This window comes from Mustela nigripes, chromosome 5 (assembly GCF_022355385.1).
Source record: "Mustela nigripes isolate SB6536 chromosome 5, MUSNIG.SB6536, whole genome shotgun sequence".
Lineage (NCBI taxonomy): Eukaryota > Metazoa > Chordata > Mammalia > Carnivora > Mustelidae > Mustela > Mustela nigripes.
Genome location: NC_081561.1, coordinates 107,397,550 through 107,423,783, shown reverse-complemented (window position 1 = coordinate 107,423,783; position 26,234 = coordinate 107,397,550). Strand labels below are relative to the sequence as shown.

At 40.1% G+C, this 26,234-nt stretch overlaps 1 protein-coding gene across 1 annotated transcript; it reads right to left on the bottom strand.

Annotated features, from left to right (window-relative positions):
• Positions 1-7,681: 7,681 nt before the first annotated feature.
• Positions 7,682-25,090, bottom strand: C5H6orf163 (chromosome 5 C6orf163 homolog). The gene is made up of 5 exons (XM_059401581.1): positions 24,943-25,090; positions 20,839-20,933; positions 19,361-19,468; positions 13,109-13,311; positions 7,682-8,132 (listed from the first exon to the last, which is right to left on the bottom strand). The coding sequence occupies exons 1-5, from the start codon at positions 25,088-25,090 to the stop codon at positions 7,682-7,684; spliced, it is 1,005 nt and encodes a 334-aa protein (XP_059257564.1).
• Between the last annotated feature and the right edge of the window lie 1,144 nt (positions 25,091-26,234).

Below are 26,234 nucleotides of genomic sequence, written 5' to 3'. Positions count from 1 at the left end.
AGATCATAATCTGAGCCAAAATTAAGAGCCAGGGGTGCCTGGGTGGCTCAGTGGATTAAAGCCTCTGCCTTCAGCTCAGGTCATGATCCTGGGGTCCTGGGATCGAGCTCCACATCGGGCTCTCTGCTTAGCGGCGAGCCTGCTTCCCCCCGTCTCACTCTGCTTGCCTCTCTGCCTACTTGTGATCTCTGTCAAATAAATAAATAAAATCTTTAAAACAACAAAACAAAACAAAACAAAAACCAAGGGCCGGATGCTCAACCCACTGAGCCATCCAGTGGGTGGTTTTTTAATCCAATCAATCTCTATGTTTTAATTAGAGTGTTTGGACCATTTCCACTGAATATAAGTAAATCTGCCATATTGATATTTGTTTTCTATTAATCTCACTCTTGTTTCTTTTTCTCTCATTTTTTTGCCTTCTTTGAATTGAATATGTTTTGTGAATATTAATTGAATACATTATTGGCTTAGTTGCCTATACTTATCTGCCTGTCATTTTATGGGTTGCTCTAGGCTTTACATTGCACATCTTTAACTTATCATGGTCTACCTTCAAATATTAAACCACTTCACAAAGCTGTGTGAGCGCCTTACTACGGTATTCCTCCATCTTCCTCACCCCATTTGGTGTAGTTGTCGTCATACATATAACCTCTACATACGTTATAAACCCCACATCACACTATTTTTTTCTCTAGTCAATTATAGAGATTAAAATGAGGAAAAATACTTACCTTTACTCAGCTTTATCACTCCTAGTGTTCCTTGTTCCTTCACATAGATCTTTTTATCTGTTATCACTTCCTACGGCCCAAAGAACTTCCTTTAATCTTCACTATATTGCAGATCTGCTAACAATAGATTTTCTCAGCTTTTGTCTGTCTGAAAAAGTCATTTTTGCCTTCATTTTGGCAGAACTTTTCACTGGGTGTAACTGGTTTTGCTCTTCTCTCAGTACTTTCAAGATGTTGTTACACTGTTTTCTGGCTTCTTTTCCGGTCATTCTTTGCTCCTCCACAGGTAAAATGTCTTTTTTCTCTGGTTGCATTTTAGCTTTTTTTCTTTATCACTTACCTTCAATAGTTTGATTTATATGCTTCCGTGTGGATTTCTTTATGTATTTTTTTGCTTGGAGTTTATTAAGCTTAATAGATATGTGGCTTTATATTTTCCTCAAATTTGGAAAATGTTCAGCTATCATTTCCTCAAATATTTTTTCTGCACCTCCCACCTTTTTCCCCTTGCAACTCCAATTACATATATGCTAGGCTTTTTTTTTTTTTTTTTTTAATGTTGTTCCACAGGTCTTTGAGGCTCTGTTAATGTTTGCAGTTTATTTTTTGTTTTTGTCTTTGTTTGTGCTTCAATTTGTATCATTTCTATTGCTATAACTTCAAGTTGATCTTTTCCTCTTATTCCCACCCAAGATCTTTTTCATTTCAGATGTTGTATTTTTCATCTTTACGTGATTTATTTGAAATATACACATATACAGAGAGAGAGACTGAGGCACTTGTACCACATACCACTGTTCAAGAGAGGCCTTAGGTGGTGCACAAACATGTCAGCTTAACTCAGTGGATGCTGACCTGCACCACAACGGTCTCAGGAGACCACACTGCCATGGCAGGCACTTAATCCCTGTGTCTGTTTCTCCAGGGTACACCACTACCTCCTCCCCATTGCAAAAGACCCTGCTGCTCCTCCTTGGTGCAACCCTGCCCTTTGCACTCACTTCTGTACCCTTCTTCACCCTCTTCCTTAGCCTTCCTGGCATTTCCGTCCTCCCCAGTGCTCTGCTCTCACACTCCACTCCCAGGCCATCTTTCTTCAACCCAGGGTACTGTCTCAGTTCCCAGCCTGAAGCTTCCGCCAGCCTTCTATTTCCTCAACGAACATCACCACCTTCTTTTTACCCTTCTCCCAGCTCTGAAAACTCATTCCTCAAGTGCTCACAGCCTCAGTCAAATTTCGGTCCCTTACCCCAGTTCTTCCGAATCAACCTCAAAACCTCGTGGTCACCTAACCTCCAAATTCCATTCATACTTCTATATCCAGCCCAACCTTTCTTCCTCAGGCTTGAATTTACCTTGTTGAGGTTCTGTAGCCATCCCTACCAGATTCCTGCCCACTCTGTTCTTAGCCCCCGGGGTCATCATTACCTGCTCTGTCTGGCTTTAACACTTCAACTCTGTTCTGCCAGTCTCTGTGAGGCCGTGATGCTTCCTTTCTTCTCTCTTTCTTCCTAAAGCACGATGTTTACTTAAGTAAAAAGTTATTTAAGTCAAATATCAGGTAAATAAGACAAAAAAGAGTTCTTAAATATGGGGAAATTATGATGATGGTATGTAATGATTGTCTTTGTTAGTTGATCCAAGGAGCTTACAGAACTATCTGAATACAAAAGGGTATCTTTTATTTTCACTTAAGGACTTCAATAATAGCCCCTTTATTTCTTTCACCTCTTCACTTGGAAAGGAAGATACTAAATTGTTTTTACTAATTATTCAGGAATTAAAGGGTAAAATGCAAAACAAAATGAGTGATAATTCTGACATTTCCTTAACAATATATTGTGCATATTGTTATGTTGCAAAGTTAAGGTGAGTCATGAAGTCAAGATCAGAAACACACTTCAAGTAAACTGAATTACTAAATCCTACCTGTTTGCCAAGAAGTCTTCTCGGGGTTATCTGTGTCATTTTGGAGGCGAATAAAGGCCTACAGATGAGACACAGTGGGTGACTTGGACATACCCCTTGGAGACTGGCTTGCCTAAATTCCTCAGCGATAAAACAGTGGGGTTTAGTCTCACAACTCATCCACGGAGTTTTACTTTTAAAATACTTTTTATTTATTTGAAAGAGAGTGCGAGAAAGAGAGAATGTATGAGCAGGGGGAAGGAAAAGGGAGAGAGTAGAGGGAGAGGAAAAAGCAGACTCCTTACTGCGGGGCTCCAGTCCAGGACCCCAAGATCATGGCCTGAGCTGAAGACAGATGCTTAACCAGCTGAGCCACCCAGATGCCCCACAATTCACCCTTTATATTTGGGATGTTCCCTGGCTCAAGTCCACTGAGTATATCTGTGAGACCAGAAAGCATGAAGCCAGACAGAGCCTCTGGGGCTGCCTGGAACTGAGTGACCACAGTTGCAGGACTTTCTTTTGTATGTTCTTGAGGCCTTCCCCAGAGGCTGCGATTCTTCTTGGATTTCAGAGATCCCAGAGATCATATTTCATCAGATAGGAATCTGGTGGCCTGAACCAACAGAGGAAACAACCATCTACTCTTGGCCACGTGACAGCTTTGAGAAGACAAAACTATGCAAGAACTAGGAAAATTTATCCTTCGGATTGTAGAAGTCACTTTACTAGGAACAAAATTTGCACCAAGCCATTCCTTCACTAATGTGGACAGGACTTAGCACTAAGCAAGAACATCCAATAGAAGGTGACTCAGGGTAAATATTAACACCTGCCAGTATGGCACAACATGAATTAGGAAATGGGGCCGTGAGCACATTATTGTTGCTTCCCCAGCCCTTCACAACATTGTAACACATGTATTCACCATCTTTCTATTCATTTGACTGACCTCTCCAAGATTAAAGACTACCACCGAAGTCATGGACCAAGAACCCAAGCATCTAACATAGTACCTGGCATCTAGTAGGTTGCTTCCTGATGCATGCTGAATAAACAAAGTAATAATTAATATCCCACTGTCTCTATATGTATCCCATAAATTTCTAGAGATTATACACTCTACATTGTAGAGATTCTATAAATGTGATTTTTTTTTAAAGATTTTATTTATTTACTTGACAGAGAGGGAGAGATCACAAGTAGGCAGAGAGGCAGGCAGAGAGAGAGAGAGGAGGAAGCAGGCTCTCTGCTGAGCAGAGAGCCCGATGCAGGGCTTGATCCCAGGACTCTGGGATCATGACCTGAGCCTAAGGCAGAGGCTTAACCCACTGAGCCACCCAGGCACCCCGAGAAATATGATATTTTTAATTGAGATCCATAACTCTGTAATTCTATTATGTAATTAAGTGATATTCCTTCAAATACACAAGTGATAAAATAGCCCTGCTTGGGAACCTGGAGTTGGGAGTGAGGAGACAAGAAATACTGGTGCAGTATAAAGTGACAGGTCAAGGATACTGCTTGGTTCTGGAGTTTGTTATGGGACCTCAGCAGAGAGTCCTCTATGGTCTTTGGTCCAGTGGTGGGAAATAGACACTCAAATAGGTAAGGAGGAAATAGAGCTATGAGAAATAGGAAATATCATATATTGTCAAGAATTTTTAAAAAGCAGATTGACAGACTTGGACCCTCAGAAATTATAAGATCTAACAGGCAGTTGCTATACCCCAAGGGGGTAATTTTAACTTCATTCAACTCAATAGTAAAGTGTTCATATTGGAAACTAATTGGAGTCAAACCCACTTATTTTCAATCTTGCAATTTGAAATCAGATAACAATTGGTTGAATGCGTCCCAACTTCTCAAGTAGGTGACCTTATACAGAATGCCTCACACCTCAAAGTGCCTGAAATTCTTCATCCTGTTGCTGTGAGGCAGAAGTGGAATAATGCAGATGAAACACTCACTCACTGCCTGACTTATGATAACCGGACAACAGATGGTGATGTTTCCTCTCCTTTCCTTTTGTGAGTGATCTCAGCCAAGCAAGAAGAGTTCAGCCAAACTCCTCTGATCTATAAGTGAACCTAAGTTTTGCCAAATAGTGTCTATTTGATGTCCATGTAAATCAGGCCCCCCCAACTAAATACATTTAAACAAGCTTTAAATAGGTCGAGTGGAATCCAAGTTAGAGTGACTTCTTCGTAACATCAAGGTCCACTGATCACTAACTAGCCCAACTCCTGTTCTTTGTGACTAAGCTGACTGGGGGTTTCTCCATCTCTCCTAGTGGTATTGTACATCTGTTTTCCAGCCTACAGATCTATTTTCTCCAAAAGCAAGATTCTTTTTTTTTTTTTTTTGGTGAAATGACTTCTAGAAAATTAAACTGAAGTTACTTCTTAGGATCCCCAGATTAAGTTCCCATGTGGCCTTCAGGAATTAATATATCTTCCTAAATAGCAGAGAACATGGGAACTGCATGCACTTCTATTGTACAGGTAACATCTAAGACAACTAAGAAAAATGCACTCTTTAATTTCTCTTTCAAAGAATTCTCCAACACTTTTATAATTTCAATAACTTGCATGGGGCTTAGTATCTGAGGTCTATAATGGTCTCTTTAGGGATTGTACTTGAAGTAAATGATACCAGGAGAGTTAAGTGTTCTCAAGTTAAGTTATGCTAAAAAAAAAAAAAAAAATGGTTCACTCAAAGAATCTTTTTGAAAATAACCCAATTTAGTCTCAATCAAGTTTCCCTAGAAAACCTTGGAGTAAGGCTCCCACTGAGATTTCAAAAACATATCTCACTTCTAATTTTCACTTGACTTGTAGAGTCTCACCTTTGAGCTACAGGCAATTGATCTCTGTCCAGAACCCTAAGGGGAATCTGTCCTTCTTGACTTTGGAATGGTGGGAGGGAGTATTACCCTCCATAAATTCACTCTTGGGGCTTAGTTGTCTAGGAAAGCTCATTGAGCACGTTTGGGGAAAGTTGTCCAGTTCTGCTCCCCTTCACTCTTGGCTCCCAAGCATGGCCACTGGAACAGTCAGGGTTCCGCACAATAATTCAGAATTTCCCTGCTACAATTCAATGTATTTTGAAAGCAACGCATGACTGGTGGCAACTTAGTGTTTCCACAGGCACTAAATTAGGCTGATGTGCTATAATTGTGAATAACACATGGGCTTGCCGCCAAACAATTCTGTGACCTTCAGCAAGTGACTTTGCTTCTCTGAGTCACAGGTTCCTCATTTTCAAAATTGGGGTCCTCATAGGTATCTAACAGAGTTGCTGTGAGATTTCAGTAAGACAATGTTTAGTAAGGAGCCTAGTGCACTGTCTGGTGCACAGTGCATGCTCAGAAATGGCTATTGCTATATTTTCCATTGTGTCATTTTTTTAATCCATCAGGATCATCCTTATCAGTGTCATAGAAACAAGAGATTACTGAGGGGTCCCACTGAATGTGGCCCTGGAAATATGAGTTACATCTCATTTTTAGTCTGCCATCAGCCTTTCCTTCTTTTTAAAGGAAATTATGCAACCACTTGAGCTCTAATTCTCAGGGCTATATTATCTGGGAAACATTCAAACCTGGAAGAACTTACGGGTTGAGCTGACCAAATCAGGTGAAAGATTTAAGGAAGAGCAAAGATGATGTTCCCCCAGTGTGACTCTGGGAGAGGTAAAGCTGAGTGAGAATAAGGGAAGTGAAAGAAGATCCTCCTGCCATGGTTGGTGCTGACTCCAGACTCTAAAGTAAGTGGCAAATGGGGGCCTGGGATCAGGCAGTCTGTCCTGATAGGATCCCCTGTGATTACTCCTATGACAAGAGGATGATTAGCACTTTGGGGAGTGGAGAGGTAAGTTCTCTGCTGAGTCCAAATTGCTTTAAAAACTCTAAGGAAGCTGTTGTTTGGGATTGGAGTAGGAAAAGGGACAGCAATATTGACAAGGAAAATACTAAAAACACAGCTAATTTAATGTCTTCCAATATGGTTGAAGACTGAGAAGGTAGGCTCCTTTTTTCAAACAAAAAATACATTGTCTGCTTTCTTTTCATGTTACTCACTATGTCACTGATGCCAAAGTTGTCGTGCTGAACTGTGGCTGAAAAGTGAATCCCTTCAGAAGACAGTTTCCCTCTGTTCCCTTTTGGTATGCACTCAAATTTGAATCTGGTGGGTGACTCCAATAACTCAGATACCACAATCAGGTATAACATCCTTCGACTTCCAGGACACAAAAATAATGCCAGAGAGAGAGAACAGACCATGTTCTTCTTGTCCTCATTATAGAATCCACCCAGATACACACTTGCAGAGTACCAACCAGGCATGAAGGCCTTGATGTTCAGGCTGAACAAAATCATGACTAAAAGCGTGAACTCAAGACCCATGCTCTCTGGTTGTGATCATTACAAGCTGTATGACTTTGAGAAAGTGACTTAACCTATCTGTGACTGCGTTACTGGTTTGTACCTTTCACACACTGCTGTGAAAATGAGTGAAGTCCTCTTGTGTACCATGTTCAGCGTGCCAGCCCTCTCTGAATTAGCTTGCATAGGGGTCCCAGAATTTAAATTTTATCCTATTGAATTTGAAGGAAATTGCTTTTCTTCCTACAATGCTATTGCACTTCACCAAATAACAGTCTTTACTGGAAATTAGCATACCTCTCCACAACAGGAATAATCTAAAAACATATCCCTTTACTTGTTTTTAACTGCAACAAACACTAAAATAGCTACATGTCTGATGTAGGCAAGAATAAAGCCAGTTATAGAAATTTGTTTGGACTTCTTCGAAGAAACTTTTCCCCTTCTAATTAGTTTTGATCCCTCTCACTGTTTTCTCTCCTCAAAAAGACTTAGAACTCAATGTAGCCTGGCATGTGCTTTTTGAGGATTTTGGTTTTCCATCAAAATGCCAGCAGCCCAATGGTGCCTTGCATATAACTGGGGGTCAGTAAGTGGGTTTTTAATTGATTTATTTAGTCTTTAGAACATTGGCTTTTGTAGTGAAATTTCAGTCAAAGACTTCTAATCCGAGAGTTTTTTCATTCTCCTGAATAACAAGGCTGGAAGGTGTTTTCTTTCTTTCTGGTAGAATAAAATCTGCATGTCCTGGCGAAAGCTTAGGAAATGTATAATTGATGTATTTTTGAAATGCTTCCCTTGTTTCCTGTAATTCCTCCTCCAGGAAATCTTTCCAGTTTGTCATAATGCCTAGTTGTTTCGCTACAGATAGCAGCTCCCCCTGAGTGTCAACGAGTTTATCTATCACATTTCCAAGCGTGGTCTTATGTGTCTTCTCTGCTTCTTGAAGCACTTCCTGGACCTCTTCTTGCTTCTGTCTCTGAGCCATACAATAGTACACGTTCATCTCATGTTCTTTTTCTTTTATCACTTGGTTCAAATTCTTGCTCTGATCCTTTATAGCTGTTATACCAGTATTCAGAATTTCCTCCATGGCTTTTCTACAAAAGATAGGGATTTAGAAGTTAGATGGATTAGCCACTAAAAAAACGATGTTGTCTTTTGCTTCAGATGTATGAGAAATTGTGGCCGTGTTTAGATGAGCCATCAGTCTAACACAGGTGGGTAGAGATGAGCTTTTGGATTACACTAGCTGTTAGCAATCCAAAAACATTTTTTACGAAGGGAGATCACCGACTGTCTTCCCTGCCACGGACTAGGGTGAGGCCTAGTAGCCTAGTGTCTGATGGTAATTTTAGGGACCTGAGTCCTCTGTAGCCAGAAAAACATGAATGCAATGTGATTAAAAATGAAGAAATTGGGTCAGAGTTCTAAGTCATTAGAGAAAGTATTTCTATCAATCTACTTCCCTTTAGCCAAAGGGGAAGAAATTATACTCACAGTTTTATCTGAACAATTCTCTATGATAGCCACCTCAGGCCTTTTGGTCTCAAAACCTTTCCACTCTTAAAATGACCAAGGAACCCAAACAACTTTTGTTTGTATGGGTGATCTCTAGTGAAACTGACAGTATTAGAATTAAAAGTGAGACATTAAAAAATAGTTATACATTTATGTAAGATATTTAAATCTATTAAATGTTAAATGTAATTAATTTACCTTTTTATGAAAAATACACTTTCTAAATTAAAAAAGTTTTGGTGAGAAAAGTGGCAGTGGCATAATTTCATATTTTTTGCAAAAATAGAAAAAAAGATAGATTTTTCATATTGTTTCAATCTATTGTTACATCATACATCATAAAATCCTGGAAAATGCCACTCTGAACTTATGAGCTAATGAGAGTGAAAAGGCAAATAATATCTTTGTATTATTAAGAAAATAGCTTTGACCTCAGGGACCCCCTGATAGGGTCTCAGGGACACTGGGCATTCTTTGGACCACTCTTGGAGAACCACCACTAATGAGTTCCCAGGCCTCTGGTTATAATGTATGTAACTATATGTAATTCATAGCAGCCAACTGTGTTGAATTCTTACCGTTTCCCAGGCAAGCTAACGGATGAGCGACCCATGCATAATTAGCTCGTTTCCTCAAAATGAATCCATGAGGTGGGTCTATGATTCCGCCTATTTTACTGATGAGGAGACTGAGGCTCACGAAGGTTAAGTGACTTGTCCTATTTCACTTAATCAGTACAAGTGGCAAAATGAGCAACCCAGGCAGTCTAAGTCCCGGTCAAAAGCTTTTAGCCATTGCATGCACTTTTGGTGGACATCTCTACTTAACATAGTTTCAGAAGAACTTCCCAAGATTTGAGAATAAAATGACTTACAAATGTTGATTCAAATATGTATGATTGTTCCTGAAAATCCTCACCCTCTGCCTCTGAGTCTAATACAATCTTCCCAAGACTTAACACCTTCCCTACCTCCTAACTTCTAACCTCCAAGATGCAATTCTCTCATTGTCCCTGATTCTTTCAACTTGACTTTCAAACGTGACAGACTTCCCCAATCATGAGGTAAATATCAGTTGTCCTCAGCCTTTGTGGCTGCTATGCAGTATTTCTCTCCTCCTTTTTCTCACCAGTTAGGCTACATCTATGATTAATAATGATTAATAACAAGGGTTAACGTTTACTGAATATTTACTGTGTCCAAGGGACTGTGTTAAGCATTTGACATCCATTACATCTCTTAATTTTCATAAAAACTGAAGATTGTACAACTTTTATTTATTACCTCTAATTATTCCCATGTAAGAGGGGAGGAAATTGAGGCTTAGGGAGATTTAGTTATTGTTCGGTGACACAACTGAGCAAGTAGGGGAGCTCCTGCCCTTAACCGTGACCTGCTGCAACAGTGTGAGAGAGAGAATTATAAATTTTTTATCAGGAGGACAACACAAGGAAAGTAACATTTTAGAATTATTATTCTGGTAATAGTGTTTAAGCTGAAAAGTAATGGGGTGAGGTAGAGAGATGAACTGGTACTATATTTTGCAACATTCTGGGTATGCAATGATTAGGGTCTGAATTAATGATAAAAAAGAAAGGGGCAGGAAGAGGGAGAGAAAAGGATAAGTTCAAGAAATATTACAAAGCCGTAAGTGCCACAGTTTGTGCTGGCAAGGATACAGGGGAGGCAGAAAGAAGAAAAATCCAGACAAACTTCCCGATTCTCAGCCTGGGTCACAGGAGAATGGAGGTGCCATCAGAAGAAGTCACACTGTAGCCAGAGCCAGGAGGGAGCCTCTACACACACCCTGACGATTTAGTCTGATGTTTCATAGAATCTTCAGGATATTGGAGACGCTATAAAGGTGGCGACTAGGGACCCCGGGGCTTTGGTTAGGAGGAACTGGTAGGACACTTCCTTGAGCCAGGCTCAAATCTCCACAGAGGAAGTGGTACTCCTTCTCGGGAACCACAGCTCTGTCCCATGCAGGTGTGAGCTTCCTGCTGGCTTTGCCTGGTTTTCTCCCTGCCCACACAGAGGATGTGTTCATCTATGGGGCCAACTAGAAGGTGCCACCAGATCTGGTCCTAGGTAAGACTGCTCAAATAAAGTGCATCTTAGATCACTCCAGCTCCCACCCTCCGTAGTACCCACCTCACCCTACCCCAACCCACCACTGCCACCCTGGCCTAAAACATCTTGCTCTAGAGATCTCTTCTCACTAAAACGATCTGGTATTTTTTGAAATGTCCTTTCCAACTTCTCTCAGCTTATGTCAGAGCTTGAATTTCTGAGCCTGTGGGAGTCACTCCTTTTGGTTTAAGGTCAGAGTATCTCTGATCTTAATTCTGATAATTTCCCTGAAATCATGGAATTGAAGCCAGGAGGAAAGTGGGTGTAGGGCATGGAGAGATGGTCTGGAGCACCCATTCAGCTTTCTATCTCCCCTGTCTGGCATGGTGTATGGTGTGTATACAACAGGCAACCAATATATGAGTGAAAGAATGGGTAGTATAGATGTAGTTCTCCCCAAAACATATTTTATGCCAAACAATTAATTTAAAAACAGCTAAATTAGAGCATTATTAAAGCTTAAAATAACTCATGCTTAAAAAGGTTTCTTAGCATAAGTAAAATATTCATCATAAAAAGTCAATTCTTGTGGTTTATCTAAAATATTTTTTGACTTATACAATTTACCCACAACGTTTTTTTTTTTTTTTTCTCAAAAGAGGGCCTAGAAATCATAATGTATGGGGAAGTAGTAAAGGAACTGGCTTAGTACTTTTTGCTTTTCTTTCTTTTCTCCCCCAAACGAATGCTTGGACAGTCTTTCTCTCTTCTGAAATATCTAGAGGATCACTATGCATTGGGGAGAGGCAGAATTAGAAGCCAAGCGTGGATGTGAGGATGAGACACAGCACATTCTGGATCCACATTAGGAAGCACATGACAAGTAAGTCATTCAGCATTTTAATCAACCACTTCAACCCACTGTAAAATTCCTGGAACAAAAGGAATCAGGAGGCTCACCAGTGCCTGGTAGGCATTCAACAGGAGGAATGGCAGGTTCAACAGGATGACCTCCAATGACCCTCCTGACATGACATGAACTCTCTAAGTTCTCTAAGTGGTGAGGTCTATCTGCCTTCTCTCACTTTATGAGGCTCTAATCTTGGGATTTCAAAATGACACACAGTATTTACATGCAGTGCTGGCTAGAAATTGAATAATTTTTGAATAATTTTCATGTGTGTTCATATGTATCTATAGGATTTGGTCTGATATTTTATAAAATGGGTTCTCAGATAAGAAAACTAGATTACTAAATAAAAATAGAATCTAATATATAATATTCCAACCTCATTAGACTCTTGAGGAAAAAATAAAGCATGGGAAAAACCATACTAGCAGCTGACTTGTGCTTTGCTCTATTTAGGGACTCTTAGCTTTCTCTCTGTGTGTTTGGGAGGTTATTGAAATGGTACAAGATATATTGCTCACAGGTTTAAAGAATAATATCAGGCTGTTCCTTCCCTTCTACTGATTAAGTGAAGTTTTCATTTTCCCTGTATGTTGCTAAAAGCACACTTTTCAATCTCCTCTCTATGTCCATCAGTAAAAGTCATGGTTCTTAAGACAATAAGAGCCAATACTTCATTTCTCCATTCATTCAATTCCTAAATTATAAAGGGATTTGTTCCCCAAATTCACTTGTACATCAAGTATTTAGAGTGATACTGAACATTTTGCCTGATGAACCCACAACAAACTATTAACCCATTTTTTCACTTGAACTATAGCACTGTTAGCACTATTTTAATCAGTTATAACCACATGTTGTAAGGAAAATATATTCTAAATTTCCACCTGGGAACCTACTGCACCCTGGTCTTGCAGGAGGACTAGTGATATCCCCAACCTGAGGTGACAGGGAAGGGTAGTAAAGCAGTGAGTCAGGACTTAGCACATTTTGCCGTATATATTTCCAAGTGTCAATTCCATTTACAGCATGTATTACGTGTGCAGTAAGGAAAAGACCAAAAGTAACACAATACATACTGGCATATGATATCAACTAACAAATGTAAAGATTGACTTTTATGTGTTTATGGGGAAATATTTCTTGATTCCTCTCCTCAGCCTCTTAAAACTGGAGATACAGAATGCAAAGCACATTATTTAGGATGGTAGTTATCTCTTGAGTGGGGAGAGAGGAAGGAAATGTGATTGAGGAAGAACACATGGGAGCGCCAGAAGTGTTTGCAATTTTCAGTCTCTTCAGCGGAGTGGTATATCCTTGAATATTCATGCTATTTTTCTTTAAACTACACACACACACACACACACACACACACACACACACACACACAGACATGCATACACATTCTACAATATATTACATATTGTTCTCTATGTTTGAAATACTCCATAATAAAAAATGTAAAAACACAGATCCTGGGAAATATCCACCTATGTGCCTCAACCTTATAGCCCTTGCTCCAAGCTGTTTTGGCCGGAGTAAGAATGATTCGCAAATGTGTTCTCTGGAATACCTTTTCTGGGCCTGCATTGCTTCTTGGGCCATCTGTCTCTCTTCAGCCCTAGCCTTCTCCACAGCCTGGACCTTCTCCCTGTGGCACTCCATCATAATCCTCTGGATTCTATGCACCATGCGTTGTTCCGCAGCCAAGTGTTCTCTCTGTAGCGTGTCTTCCATGTTTTGGTGCACCTCTATCTTGGTTTTGGCTGCCATTTCCTTAAGCAACAGTTAAATAGATTGAAATGTTACAGCTTTGACTTATTTTTATTTTTACTTAATTTTTTAAATATATATTTTTGGTTTTGTTTTACGTGGGCTCCACAAGAGCCTAATGTGGGGCTTGAACTTATAACCCTGAGATCAAGGGTCAGATGCTTAACTGACTGAGCCACCCAGGTGTCCCCAAAGCTTTGATGTTTAAAAATGCACACTAAAAGGTTATTCAAATCATAGTTCATCAACCTGATGGAACGTGCTCCTGTGAACACTGATGATTTAAAAGACTGCGGGGGCACCTGGGTGGTTCAGCCGGCTAAATGTTCAACTTTTGATTTCAGCTCAGGTCATGATCGCTGGGTCATGAGATTGAGCCCTGCCTTGGGCTCCATGTTGGGCACAGAGCCTGCTTAAGACTCTCTCTTTCTCCCTCATGCTTTCTCTCACTCTCAAATAAATAAATAAATAAATAAATAAATAAAGACTGTGTATAATATGGAAGCTTTCATTTACACAATGTTAATACCAGAAATGTTACAAACCATAAAACATAAATATTTATATAGGTAATATTGGAATATTCCCTAATATGCAAAAAGGAAAATAGATCTTTTTTCTTTGATTGTCCAAATATTCTATAATATCGTGTTAGAGATACATAATATGATTCTCCTTTAGGAAGTCAATCCTGGAAAATGACAGAAATAATTACTATGTCTCCCAAGTGTCTCCTGGGTATGAGAGAACGTGAAGCTCAAGCAGCTAACAGTTGCCCATTACTATAGTCACAGAAGCTTGTCTTCTGGTCCTCTTGCCATCTGAGCATTCTAGCTCATTAGCATTGAGGGGCTCTTTGTCTTTCCCAAGGGGACAGGAACAAGAGCTTCATTGCTCCAAAGTAAAAGGACCTGTGGATGCCTTTGGCCAAGTAAAGAGGGGAAGCACTAGTCAAACCAGGACTCAAGAAAAACAGATTTTCAAGGAAAACCCTGTAACCATTTTGGAAATGGCTACTAACTGCACTGTGTGCCAGGCACTGTGCTAGGCCCATATAGTACAAACACAAGAAGACTGGGATCCTTCTCCTTGAAGACTCCGTGTTTAATGCAGATCTAGAGGAAATCAGCAACTTAATCTTGCAGAGTGTTTTAGTAAAAATGCAAGAAAGGAGGAGCAATGAATTCCGTCTAAAGTTTTCAAAATTTCACTTAAAAGTAAATTTTTATCTCTATTTTAAGGATAACGAGAGGGCATAAAGAAGTTATTTCACAGAACTAGGAACAGAAATAGGATTCTCAATGACAATTTCTTGCTTTATTGCTGGCTGTGATGCTAGAGTCTTCCAAGAGATTCATCAATTTATTTTCATTCCAGAAACCCTGTACAATCTTCTAATCATAGTGAGGATCTCTGCTTGCTTTCTCTCTTTCTTTCTTTTGAACTCTGTGTCTCAGTAGAAACTGAAACTACTTTAGCTTTTGAGAAAAAAAGTGTTTCAACAATTAAAACATTTGTTAGATTTTTTTTTTTTTAAGATTTCATTTATTTATTTGACAGAGACACAGCAAGAGAGGGAACACAAGCAGGGGGAGTGGGAGAGGAAGAAGCAGGTTTCCCATTGAGCCAAGAGCCCAGTGCAGAGCTCTACCACTTCCAGGACCCTGGGATCATGACCTGAGCCAGAGGTAGTCACTTAACCAACTGAGCCACCCAGGCACCCCAAGACTTCAGTTTTTTTCAAGACAAGGAATGTTTTCAACCTCCCACTTTGGCTATGCCAAGGGTGACAATTTTAAAAAATGAATAAAACAACAAAACAAATTTAAGAATCTCTCCAGAGTGGCCTCAGTTCATTTATTTACAAAGAAATGTTAAGGAAAACATTGGCTGTTTAGAAATGCCAGCTAGGTTTTCTATATGCAGAAGGCTTTGTCTCTGAAAAGACCAGAACTTTTTGATGATAAAACATTTTACGTGGAAATACTTCTAAATGTCTTTAACATTTATCTTACTTCATAAAAAAGAGTATAGTGAACATATTTTAACCCTTCTTGATGACCCAGGCTGGCAGATAAAAGAGAACAATTGTATTGAGCTAAATACTTTATACTATACTTAGTAATTGTTCAAGTTATTGGGCTACTTGTCTCTGTTAGAAATGATCCCAGACTGCTTTGCTTTTTGAGATCCGATATCTGATTTTTGTAATTTTTTCTTATTCTTCACATGCTATTGTGCTGAGGACCCTCTTTTCACTGCTGTGTGTGAGCTCCTTTTTGTCATTTCTAGTTTTAATCTATTTTGGATTTGTGACACTGAGCAGCCACATCTGCTGGGTTCATCCTGTCAAGTAAGTGTAAATAACATTTGAGTGGGGAATGGAGAGGTTCTGCTACGAGTAATAAGCCTGAGTTTCTGTCGTGTAGTCGGAGGCTTTATTTAAATTCCTCAGGGATATTTTAAATTATTTCTGGGTTTTCAAGTATATTCTCAGTAATTGAGATTGCTGAATGGTTGAGTTTTAGATAGATGGAGTATCATAAACTATTTCTATTTGAATCACAGAATTTTAAAATAACACTCCAGCCCTTAATTTTGGCTGGGTTCTGAGCTGGGATTCAAAGAATTAAACGAATCCTTCTTTTATGTAATGATGTATTAAAGCAAAATCATTTTACTGCCTCACAAAGTATGTGGAATACATATTTAAGGTTACAAAAATAATTCAATGACTGACTGACTGGCAGTGTTCGTATTCAATGGAAAGTCTCCCAGTTAAATTACTTTTGCTGAAATGCATTTTGAGTAAATCAGCTCATATATTGAGATATTGTAAGAAACAGCCTCATGAAATCCATCATATTTGCTGCACTGATGTGTGACAGACATTTATGACATGATGTCTCCCTTAGAAGAAGTTTCTCTCAGCTATCACGTGTAGGAATATCTGGGCCTCTCTGAGTATCTGATTTGGTTTTGCCTAATGGACATGGTGATTCATGGCACTTTCCTCTTTGCACTGACTGCCAGAAAGTTCAAGGCCCAAATAGTGATAATTGCACAGAAACTGATGCATATATACACTTTTAAGTTTTTAATTCATTCCTGATTTCATTATATTTTCTACTCTAATTTTCCCTTAGCTTCCATGTTATCATTCCGTTTTCAATATCACTGTATTTGGAAAAAGTTAATATAAACGTCTTTGCAAAGTACTACCTACCCATTGTCCATTGGATAAGATCTTGAAATTTTGTTTAACAGCAAGCACTAAGACTTACACCAAATTCTTTTTTTTTTTCTAAGATTTTATTTATTTATTTGTCAGAGAGAGTGAGCACAGGCAGGCAGAGGCAGAGGGAGAAGCAGGCTCCCTGCTGAGCAAGGAGCCCGATTCCAAAACCCTGGGATCATGACCTGAGCCAAAGGCAGCCACTTAACCAACTGAGCCACCCAGGCGTCCTGAATATCATAATATCATAAAAGAGTAATAATATCATAAAAGATCTTAATATCATAAAAGAGTAATACCTGGTGAGATCTACGTATCTAATTTAATGGTATTTGGTTTTAGAATAGCTTGGTTTTCTGCTCTTCATACTGACGATCTCAAACTATAATACATGTGAGAATCAGATGGGCTTCTGGTTAAAAACCTAGCCCCTGACTGTGTAGGTCAGGTGGGGCCTGGAAATCTGCATGTTAAGCTCCTAGATGAGTAGACTCTAAAGTAGGTTGTTCATAGATACCACTTGAGAAGCAATAATGATGTGTATGTCTGGGTACCCTACGTTGAAACAATCCTATGCATCCCTCTAAAGACAAATCACTCCTTCGTTACACTAAAAATATCCGTGGGTGCCCAGATGGCTCAGTTGGTAAAGCATCTGCCTTCAGCTCAGGTCATGATCCCAGGGTCCTAGGATCAAGTGCTGTGTCAGGCTTCCTGCTCAGGAGGGAGTCTGCTTCCCCCTCTCCCTTTCCCCCATGCCCACTTCTCTGTGTGTGCACACTCTCTCTCTCAAATAAATGAATAAAATCTTTAAGAAAATACATCCTTGGGGCACCTGGGTGGCTCAGTGGGTTGAGCCGCTGCCTTCAGCTCAGGTCATGATCTCAGGGTCCTGGGATCGAGCCCCATGTCGGGCTCTCAACTCAGCGGGGAGCCTGTTTCCCCCTGCCTCTCTGCCTACTTGTGAGCTCTCTCTCTCTCTCTGTCAAATAAATAAATAAAATCTTTTAAAAAAAGAAAGAAAGAAAATATGTCCCTGAGATGGCAGTATAAATGTGAATTCCCAAACCCTAGACGAATATTTTAGAAAGGTCAACCTCCTTCTAACTCTTCCCCTTCACATCTTCTTAGGAATTCTACTTCAGCACCAAGTGGATCAACTCCAGGCAAAGGCTATATGGGGTACAATCAACGTGAGTTCCTTAAAACCGGCATCACAGCTTGGTCATCCTTGTATTTTCACAGCCTAATGCCAGGAGTGATATTCAAAATGTATGTTCTCTGACAGCAGCACTGGTGCAGGGGCCTGAAGTTCCCCCACTGTTTTAAAGGGTTGCCCCCTTCATTGCTGGATTGGTGGAGGTCTTGGAGTCTGAGGGAATAGCCAGGGAGACTGGGTGTGGGGGGGGTGTCGTTATTTATCAACTGATAGAGAAGTATTTAAATACTTAGAGCCATACCGGCAGATGTCAGTGGTGCAGCAGTCCATGTAGATGTGCTTAAATGCTCTTCATGTTTTGAGCTAAAAGAGGGAATGGACGGGGAACCCCTGCAGCCCGCTTCTCAGGGACCACGGCCACTAGAGCCAAGCAGGGAGGATCCTGGGGCAGAGCTCCTTTTCCTGCCAACAAATTTCTTGAGGACAAGGACAGTCTATTTAATCTCATCTAATACCCATCTGATATATAGTAGGTGCTCATTACCAAAACAATGAATAAATGGGCTGGTAGTCCCTGAATTGTTAGTTCTGTTCTTATTAAGTTATGCTAAATCTGGGGCCAGACTTCTGCCACCTTCCCTCCAGCCTCTGCCCATAAATCATCGCATCTACACCACATCCTGTCCTGTCCCTCCCGTGGCTGCCATATTAAAACATTTCTATATCCTTTTTCTTTGATCAGATTTTGTAACTGAGGTATATAACTAAATAATGAATTCCTGGACCTCTGCCTGGAAAGCAGGCCAGTTACCTACAGTTGTGTGCTTGAACAAGATCCAGGTTAGAAAGAGGACCCCTCATTTTATGCCCTCTGGTGCTGCAGGAAATACTTCAGTAACAGCTTAGGGTCCCTCTAGGCACTGCAGTAAATGCAAATTGAGGGAAGAGGAGGCAATCAGAAAGCTTGGAAGAAGGAAGAAAATAGCCTACTTCATTTGTTTGGCCCCAACTTGAACACTTGCTAGGTCAAGGCTCTGTGCTAGACACTGGGCTAGAGTGGGAATGAAAGACAGGCCTACTGGAGGCTACTGTCATGTGTGGGGCAGAAGTAATCATGCAGGCTATTTAACTGCAGTGTTGACGGATGAGGACAGCTATAAAAGGGGACAAGGTGTCAAGGCAGTGCACAGTGGCAGGGAAGAGCTTATCAGGTAAAACTTCCCTCAAGTTTGAGCTAAATCCCAGGTTTGAGCTAAATCCCATGAAGTGGGGGAAGAACATTCTGCAAAGATCCTGAGGTGGGAAGGAGGTGGTGCATTCAGGTTTGAGGACCCAAAAAAGGGCAGTGAGAGAGAAGGGCTGGGGCAAGAGATGTGGTGGGTAACGTAGACGGGGTAGCTCCTTTGGGCCTTGAAACCCCATAAAAGTTTGGATTCATCACATCAGAGACCATGGGATTCCCCCACACCCATCCATCACTGCTGCTCTCATCTGTGAGTTCAGCATCTCTTCTGTAAAAATCCTGGGTCTCCCACCCAACCGCTAGGAAACATCGATTGAAGTTTTACACATTTTGTTTTTTCTCTCATTCGTTTGCCAGAGCTTTTTACTAACCTATGTACCCTTACAAAAGACAACAAACAAGTCATCATAAAAACCTGTAAATCTTTTTGGTGTGCTTCTTTCAGAATCTGAATATCAATTTTGTGTTGGTTATTTGCTTCCTCAAGTGCTTTCTCGACTGCTTGTTTTTGACGTTCATCAGCCTTTGAAAGAAATAGCCCATATGTATGAATATTTATAATGTATAAACTTACATTAACACAAATTTTTAACGTTCACTGAAAAATTAGCAACCACGATGGGGCCCCTAATTACTTGTTCTGTTCCCATCTCAAATCTCCCACAGCAAACTGGCTGCCTTAGCCAGAGATGCCTTAACACATCCCCCCGCTGATGGCTAACATCACTATTCTGTGAATTGCTAAACAGAGTTTACTGTAAGCTGCTGAGCTGTCTTTTCTTTGGCACTGTATTTGTTGCTTGACTATCAAAGGAATGTGTGCTCATTCCAGAAAATCTGGAAAATACAGAGAAGTGTAAAGATGCACAAAGCTAGAACTTGCAGAGAAAGGCGGCTGAGCACCATCCCTGACCTCCATCAGATGTTCAGAAAGAGGTTTTATTATTTTATCTGAAGAGAATGCCTAGATCATTAGATATGCTGACATGTAAACTGGAGATTACTCATAAAAGCACTGCTTTGTATTAGGGTGTATAAGTAACAGGTTGCAATTGATTTGAATTTTACTCTTATTGATAAAGAGAGATGACTACTAAGGCTTTTATTCATATTACCCTTTGTACTTGGAACATTTTGCACTTCCAAAGTACTCTAATACAAAGCTTGTGCTGGCACAGATGCTGGACAATTCTAACACTCTTTGTGATGATGTCTATGTTATAAAGAAACTGAGAATTAAGGTTCCAAGCACTGTGGCTTGTCCTGGTCTCACAGAGATTCTCTTTGGGAAGTTGTTATTCTGCCTATGACTGGAATAAGTAGGGGCTGAAGGATTGAGATTTTGCTTTAGTTAAGTGTCTGGGATCTGACTGTGAGTCCCAACACACTCAAATTGCCCCTACAACCCTCAGTAGTCACAGGGACAAGGTATCAAGGACTTTGGAGAGAACGGAGCAAAGAGAGCAGACCATATGCAGAATTTGGCAAAACTAGGCACTTGGTCAGGGGTGTTATACACTGTACAAATAGGAAGCAATAATAAGCAATTATCAACAAGGATTTGTTTTTTAAGTTTTAATCCAGTGAGATTAAAGTAAGCACAAGTGATCCACACAGAGGGGCAATTCAGAAGGAAGGAAGCTCCTAATGGTGTCCGCTTCTCACTGAACACCCCGTGTTCCAGAACATTATTTCATTGAACTCTGTTAACAATCCTATAAAATCTTACTGTTCCTCTTTTACATGTGAAGAAGCTGAGACTGCAGAGTTGAAGAACTCGCCCAAGGTCCCACAGATAACCAGGGTTCAGTCAGTTCTGCCAATGGTTTTAGACAAATCCAGAGAGTGAAAGAATCATAAATACGCATTTAGTTGATATCCAGCTTCTTTTACCTGAACCCATACGTCAGCTTCTGCTTTTGCAATAAGTTCTTTGAGTGCTGCCTCTTGAAATTGCTCTTCTTTACTCAGGATATCTGCCCCGATATCTGTGTATTTGAGGAAAACCAATCACAAGAATCCGCAGGCTGTTTTTTCCTTTTCACTATCACCTAGTTATTAGTATTCTCTAAAAGATATACCTTTTAGATGTCAATCTTTTCTTTAAAGATACCGATGAAAAGGGTAGGTTTTTCCCTAATTAATGAGGAGGGAACTCACAGCATCGTTAGATCTGGAGACAGGATGTTCCCTTCCTCACACTCAGGCCACACAATAAGCAACTGGGGAAGTAAAGTGGCAGAAAACAGCACATTCTGTGGTCCCAGAGCAGAGCAGTGAGAGAGTATTAAAGTGATACTAGCACGTTATCCTGCTCCCCTCTCTCTGCCTGATCTGGGTGCTGGTGTTACCTCTCAGACAGATGGTAGCACAATGCTCTCTTCACTCTGTTGCAGGCCTTTCTTCATGTGTAGGTCTTCATGGTTTAGCTGCTTCCGTTGTGGAGTGAGTAAGCGGGTACCTGTTTAGTACTTCTCGGTCAATTATCTCATTTAAAGTCCACATGATAATACTCCCATAATAATAGCCTCTCTACTTAGACAAGAAAATAAAAGCCAAAGGGGTTAGAGGATGACATGGTGCCAGGTAGCTAGGGACAGAGCTAGACCTGCAGCCGAGCTCCCTCTTCGCCTGCCAGAGCGGACCGTCATGTGGCTCAGGACCTGCGTGCAGGCGACCAGCCTTCTCAGTGCTCAAATCACACACAGTGTCATCTTTTCCTCAGTCTAAACTCTTTATCATTCCACTTAACTCTCACATCTTAGATTTACTGAATTATTAAATTTTCATGTGTTTAGGTCTTGACGATCAACTTCTGAAAATTACAAAACGTATCTTACATTACCGTGTCTCTCTCCCAATGCCTGGCTTAGTAATAAGTACAGAGAAGGCACTGTGACTTTATGTTCACAAAGTCACTGTGAACATATGTGTTTGCCAAACATCTCTGCTCTCCCTCTGGTAACAGGACCCATTTCTCTCAAGAATGTTCCTCTCTCACGTCAGGTTGTTCTCGAGGGACTGCAAATCACAGCAGCCAATCTACTTAGCCCATTATATTGTCACCATCTTCCAGGCCACACAGTTGGCCCAGGGTTGGGCACATGCTCCAGCATGGACAGCCAGGCTCCTCTTTAGGATTTTATGTAAGGATGTGAGGAGAACATAGCTTTTTCCTCTAAGATTTCTAAGTTGAAGGTAATAGGCACTTAGAGCAGTTTGGGACACTTCTATTCTTTTCCCAGCTGCTGGAATAAGTCTGGCTGGTAGTAAATAATTAGGCCAACTCATTGAGAGCAAGCATGGATAGACTGAAAGCCCTGGTACTGGATCCTTCTTGGGTTTCTCTGTTAAAGGGTCAAGGAATTCTCTTTTATGCATAGTCTGAGTTGTGTTTCTGTCACCTGCAACTGAAAAATCCATGTTTGATGGCATTAAGAGTCTTGCTATTAGATTAGTGAATTTAAGCACATAGGGCAGTGACTACTATGGTAGAGATGGACATATACTACATAGGCTCAACACTGTGTAGGTATGATAATGAAAGATCTAGGGAGAAAGGTGACTAAGCATGGACCATCAATGTACTAAAACTTCATAAAAATGTAATACAACTGTGGGCTATTACTTTTTAATGCTTTAATTTCATTATTTTATATTAATTGTTCTCAACCCTAATTGTACAACAGGATTCCCGCATAGCTTTAAAAAAAAAAAAAAATACCTGGAAAGTAAGACTACTAATACAAAGAACAACTTGGATGGATCTCAAGGGCATAAGCTGAGTGAAAAAAGTCAATTTCAAAGATTTACATACTATATGATTCTATTTATATAACATTCTCAAAGGGATAAGATTATAGTGATGGAGAACAGATTAGTGGTTGCCAGTGGCTCAGGGTAGGGTGTGTTAAGGGGTAACACAGGGAGTTATTTGTGGTGACAGAGCAGTTCTCTGTCCTGATTGTGGTGATGGTTACATAAGCCTACACGTGATTAATTTCATAAACTATACCAAGAAAAAAATGAACGTAAGGTCTGCACCTGAGTTAACAGTATTGTTCCAATACCAATTTCCTGGTTTTGACAATATACTAGCATTATGTAAGATACCAATGAGAAAAACTGGAGTACAAGGGAACTTTGTTCTGTTTTTAAAACTTGTGAGTCTCAATTTCCAAATGAAAAGCTATTGAAATATAAAACAAATATAAAAAAATAAAAAGGGGCTCCTGGGTGGCTCAGTGGTTTAAGCCTCTGACTTCAGCTCAGGTCATGATCTCAGGTCCTGGGATAGAGCCCTGCATCAGGCTCTCTGCTCAGCGGGGAGCCTGCATCCCCCCCACCCCCTGACTGCCTCTCTGCCTACTTGTGATCTCTGTCACATAAATAAATAAAAATCTTTATTTTTTAAAAAAAAACCATTTAAATAAATAAATAAATAAATAACCAACACACGCTGAAGTCTGATTCTGAAGGTTCTAATTTAGTGGGTCTGTATTAAATTAACATTAAGTCCTGTGACTCTGTATTAAGATATCTGTAGTAAAAACAAATGTTTTAAAAGCTGTGTGAACTGGGGCACCAGGGTAGCTCAGTTAGTTAAGCATCTGACTCTTGATCTCAGCTCAGGTCTTGATCTCAGGGTTGTGAGTTCAAACCCCATGTCAGGCTCCATGCTGGGTACAGAGCCTACTTAAACACATAACACATACACGGGGCATCTGGGTGACTCAGTGGGTTAAGCCTCTGCCTTTGGCTCAGGTCATGATCTCAGGGTCCAGGGTCCCATATCAGGTTCTCTGCTCAGCAGGAAGCCTGCTTCCCCAGCCCCGCCTCTGCCTGCCTCTCTGCCTACTTGCAATCTCTCTGTCAAATAAATAAATAAAATCTTTAAAACACACATACACACAAGTAAAAGCTGTGTACACTGCTATGGTTGAGAACTACTGACCTATGCAATATTTATTTAACATTTATACAAACATTTCTACATGCTCCTGAATTTATTTAAAAAGAACAGAGAATTTTGACTCTTTTGACTTATAATAGTCAATCACAAATAGAGGTCACTGAATATAAAATATTAATTTCTAATTAGGTTTAATTTATCTACTTAATGTTTGGATTCAGATATCTCAGAAGGCATAAGGAATCGATCTATAAACACATATCTAAGAATGGATATCCACTGCCTGAGCATAAAAAATTAAATCATTTTAGATGTTATAATTAATGTACTGAAAGTTAAAATCAGTCTTGGTGTTGACATTTGTAGAGGATGATTCCAATCTGATCTCCCCTACACCATAGTGTTTTCAAAAGATTCTCCTTTCTTTAGCTTCTCATATTTTCAAAGATCAGGAGTGAAATCAAATCACTAGTTTACCAGGTTACAGGAAGAGAGGATCAGAGAAGTATTTTGAGAGCCCTTAGGAAAACATTTTAAGGCTCAAAGTCAGACTGCAAACTCTGATGGGAAGAAAGAGAGAAGCAAACCTGTGATGACAATCTGATTTGCTTAGACAGTAAATAGTCTCAGGTTAATTTCCACGTTATCTACATTTATGTCAGCAGCTACTAGTAAAGGTTATAGTGTCACTACCTATTACGGTGTTACTCAGAGGTATTTCCTCCCCTATGTGTAAGGAAGGTGCCCAAGTACAGACAAGGGCAAAAAGAACTTCCATGTACTATTATGTGTCAACAAATATTTCATCAAAGCCTCATAACCAATCTACAAATAGGTATTAACATCCCTATTTAATATAGGGTCCCTAATATCCCTATAACACAGACTGAGAGGCTAAGTGTACTGTCTAAGGCACACAACTGGTCAGTGGAGAAGCTAGTTTTCAACCCACACTCTTCTCGTGCCACACAGACACCCCTGTAAGACAAGCAACTTTCAGAAGACCTGGTAAAAGTCTATACAGCAGAAAGAATGATACATAATGCTATCAAATATTTGAACAAAGTAAAAGAGCATTCACTTACCCAGTATATCTTTGTGAGTGTAAAAGCGGGTCTTAAATGGCTTGTATTCATGGATCCGTTTGAAGGTTTCCCCAAAAGGGGCTGGTGGAATTATTTTATTACAAACAGCACAGCAAACAAAGTTTGTGTAATTCGGATTTCTGATCATAATTAAATTTTAGATGTCTTTCACTATGTGCAGTTAAAGTACTCTTATGATATGGAAAAAAAAAGTTTTAAGAAAAGCTAGAAGTTTAAGAAAGCTGTTAGAGGTTCAGGGTTTTAGGACAATGTTAGAGGCTGGTAAGAATAAAATGATTTGCCATGATTAGGTAGTGATTATGTGCCTAATGGCAAAGAATGGTTCTGAAAGTCTTTGCCACATAAGGTATGGGCACTGGATTTGGGAAGATTTAAGCAGTGGCTCTCTTCCAGACTCTAGCATTAAATTGTTAACTTACTTAGCAACTGTTGCTAGGTAAGACAAGCTTTGCTCATAAAAGCAACTAGAAATAATGACCAAAGGAGAATGATATAGCCATTCATTTCCCAGATATTCTGTATGAGTTTCCTTTTGCTGCTGTAACAAATTACCATACATTTAGTGATTTAAAACAACACAAATTTATCCTCTTGCAGTTCTGGAGGTCAGAAATCCAAAATGAATCTTACGAGGCTAAAACTAAGGTATTAACAGGGTTGTTTCCTTCTGGAGGATTTAGGGGAGAGTCTTTCCTTGCCTTTTTTACCTTCTGAGGCAAACAAATTCCTTCGCTCATTATCTCACATCACGTAGCCTTTTCTACCCGTGTGCATGATGACATTGCTTCTTTCTCTGATCTTCAGCCTCCTACTTACAAGGATCTCTGGGACTATCAGGCCCATATCGATAATAAATGGTAATTTCCTCCTCTCAAAATCCCTAACTTGATCATATCTGCCAAGTTCCTTCTGCCATATAAGGTAACATATTCACAGGTTCTAGGAATTAGGATCTGACCACTTTGGGGGTGGGGTGGGACAGGGGAATCATTATTCAGCCAACCACACTTTCTTTGTTCTTTTTTCCCTTTCCTTCCTTCTCTCCTTCCTTCCTTCCTATACTTTCTTTTAAATGGTTTACTTAGGGACGCTTGGGTGGCTCAGTGGGTTAAAGCCTCTGCCTTTGGCTCAGGTCATGATCCCGGGGTCCTGGGATGGAGCCCCGAATCGGGCCTCTGCTCAGTGGGGAGCCTGCTTCCTCTTCTCTCTCTGCCTGCCTCTCTGCCTACTTGTGATCTCTGTCTGTCAAATAAATAAATAAGATCTTTAAA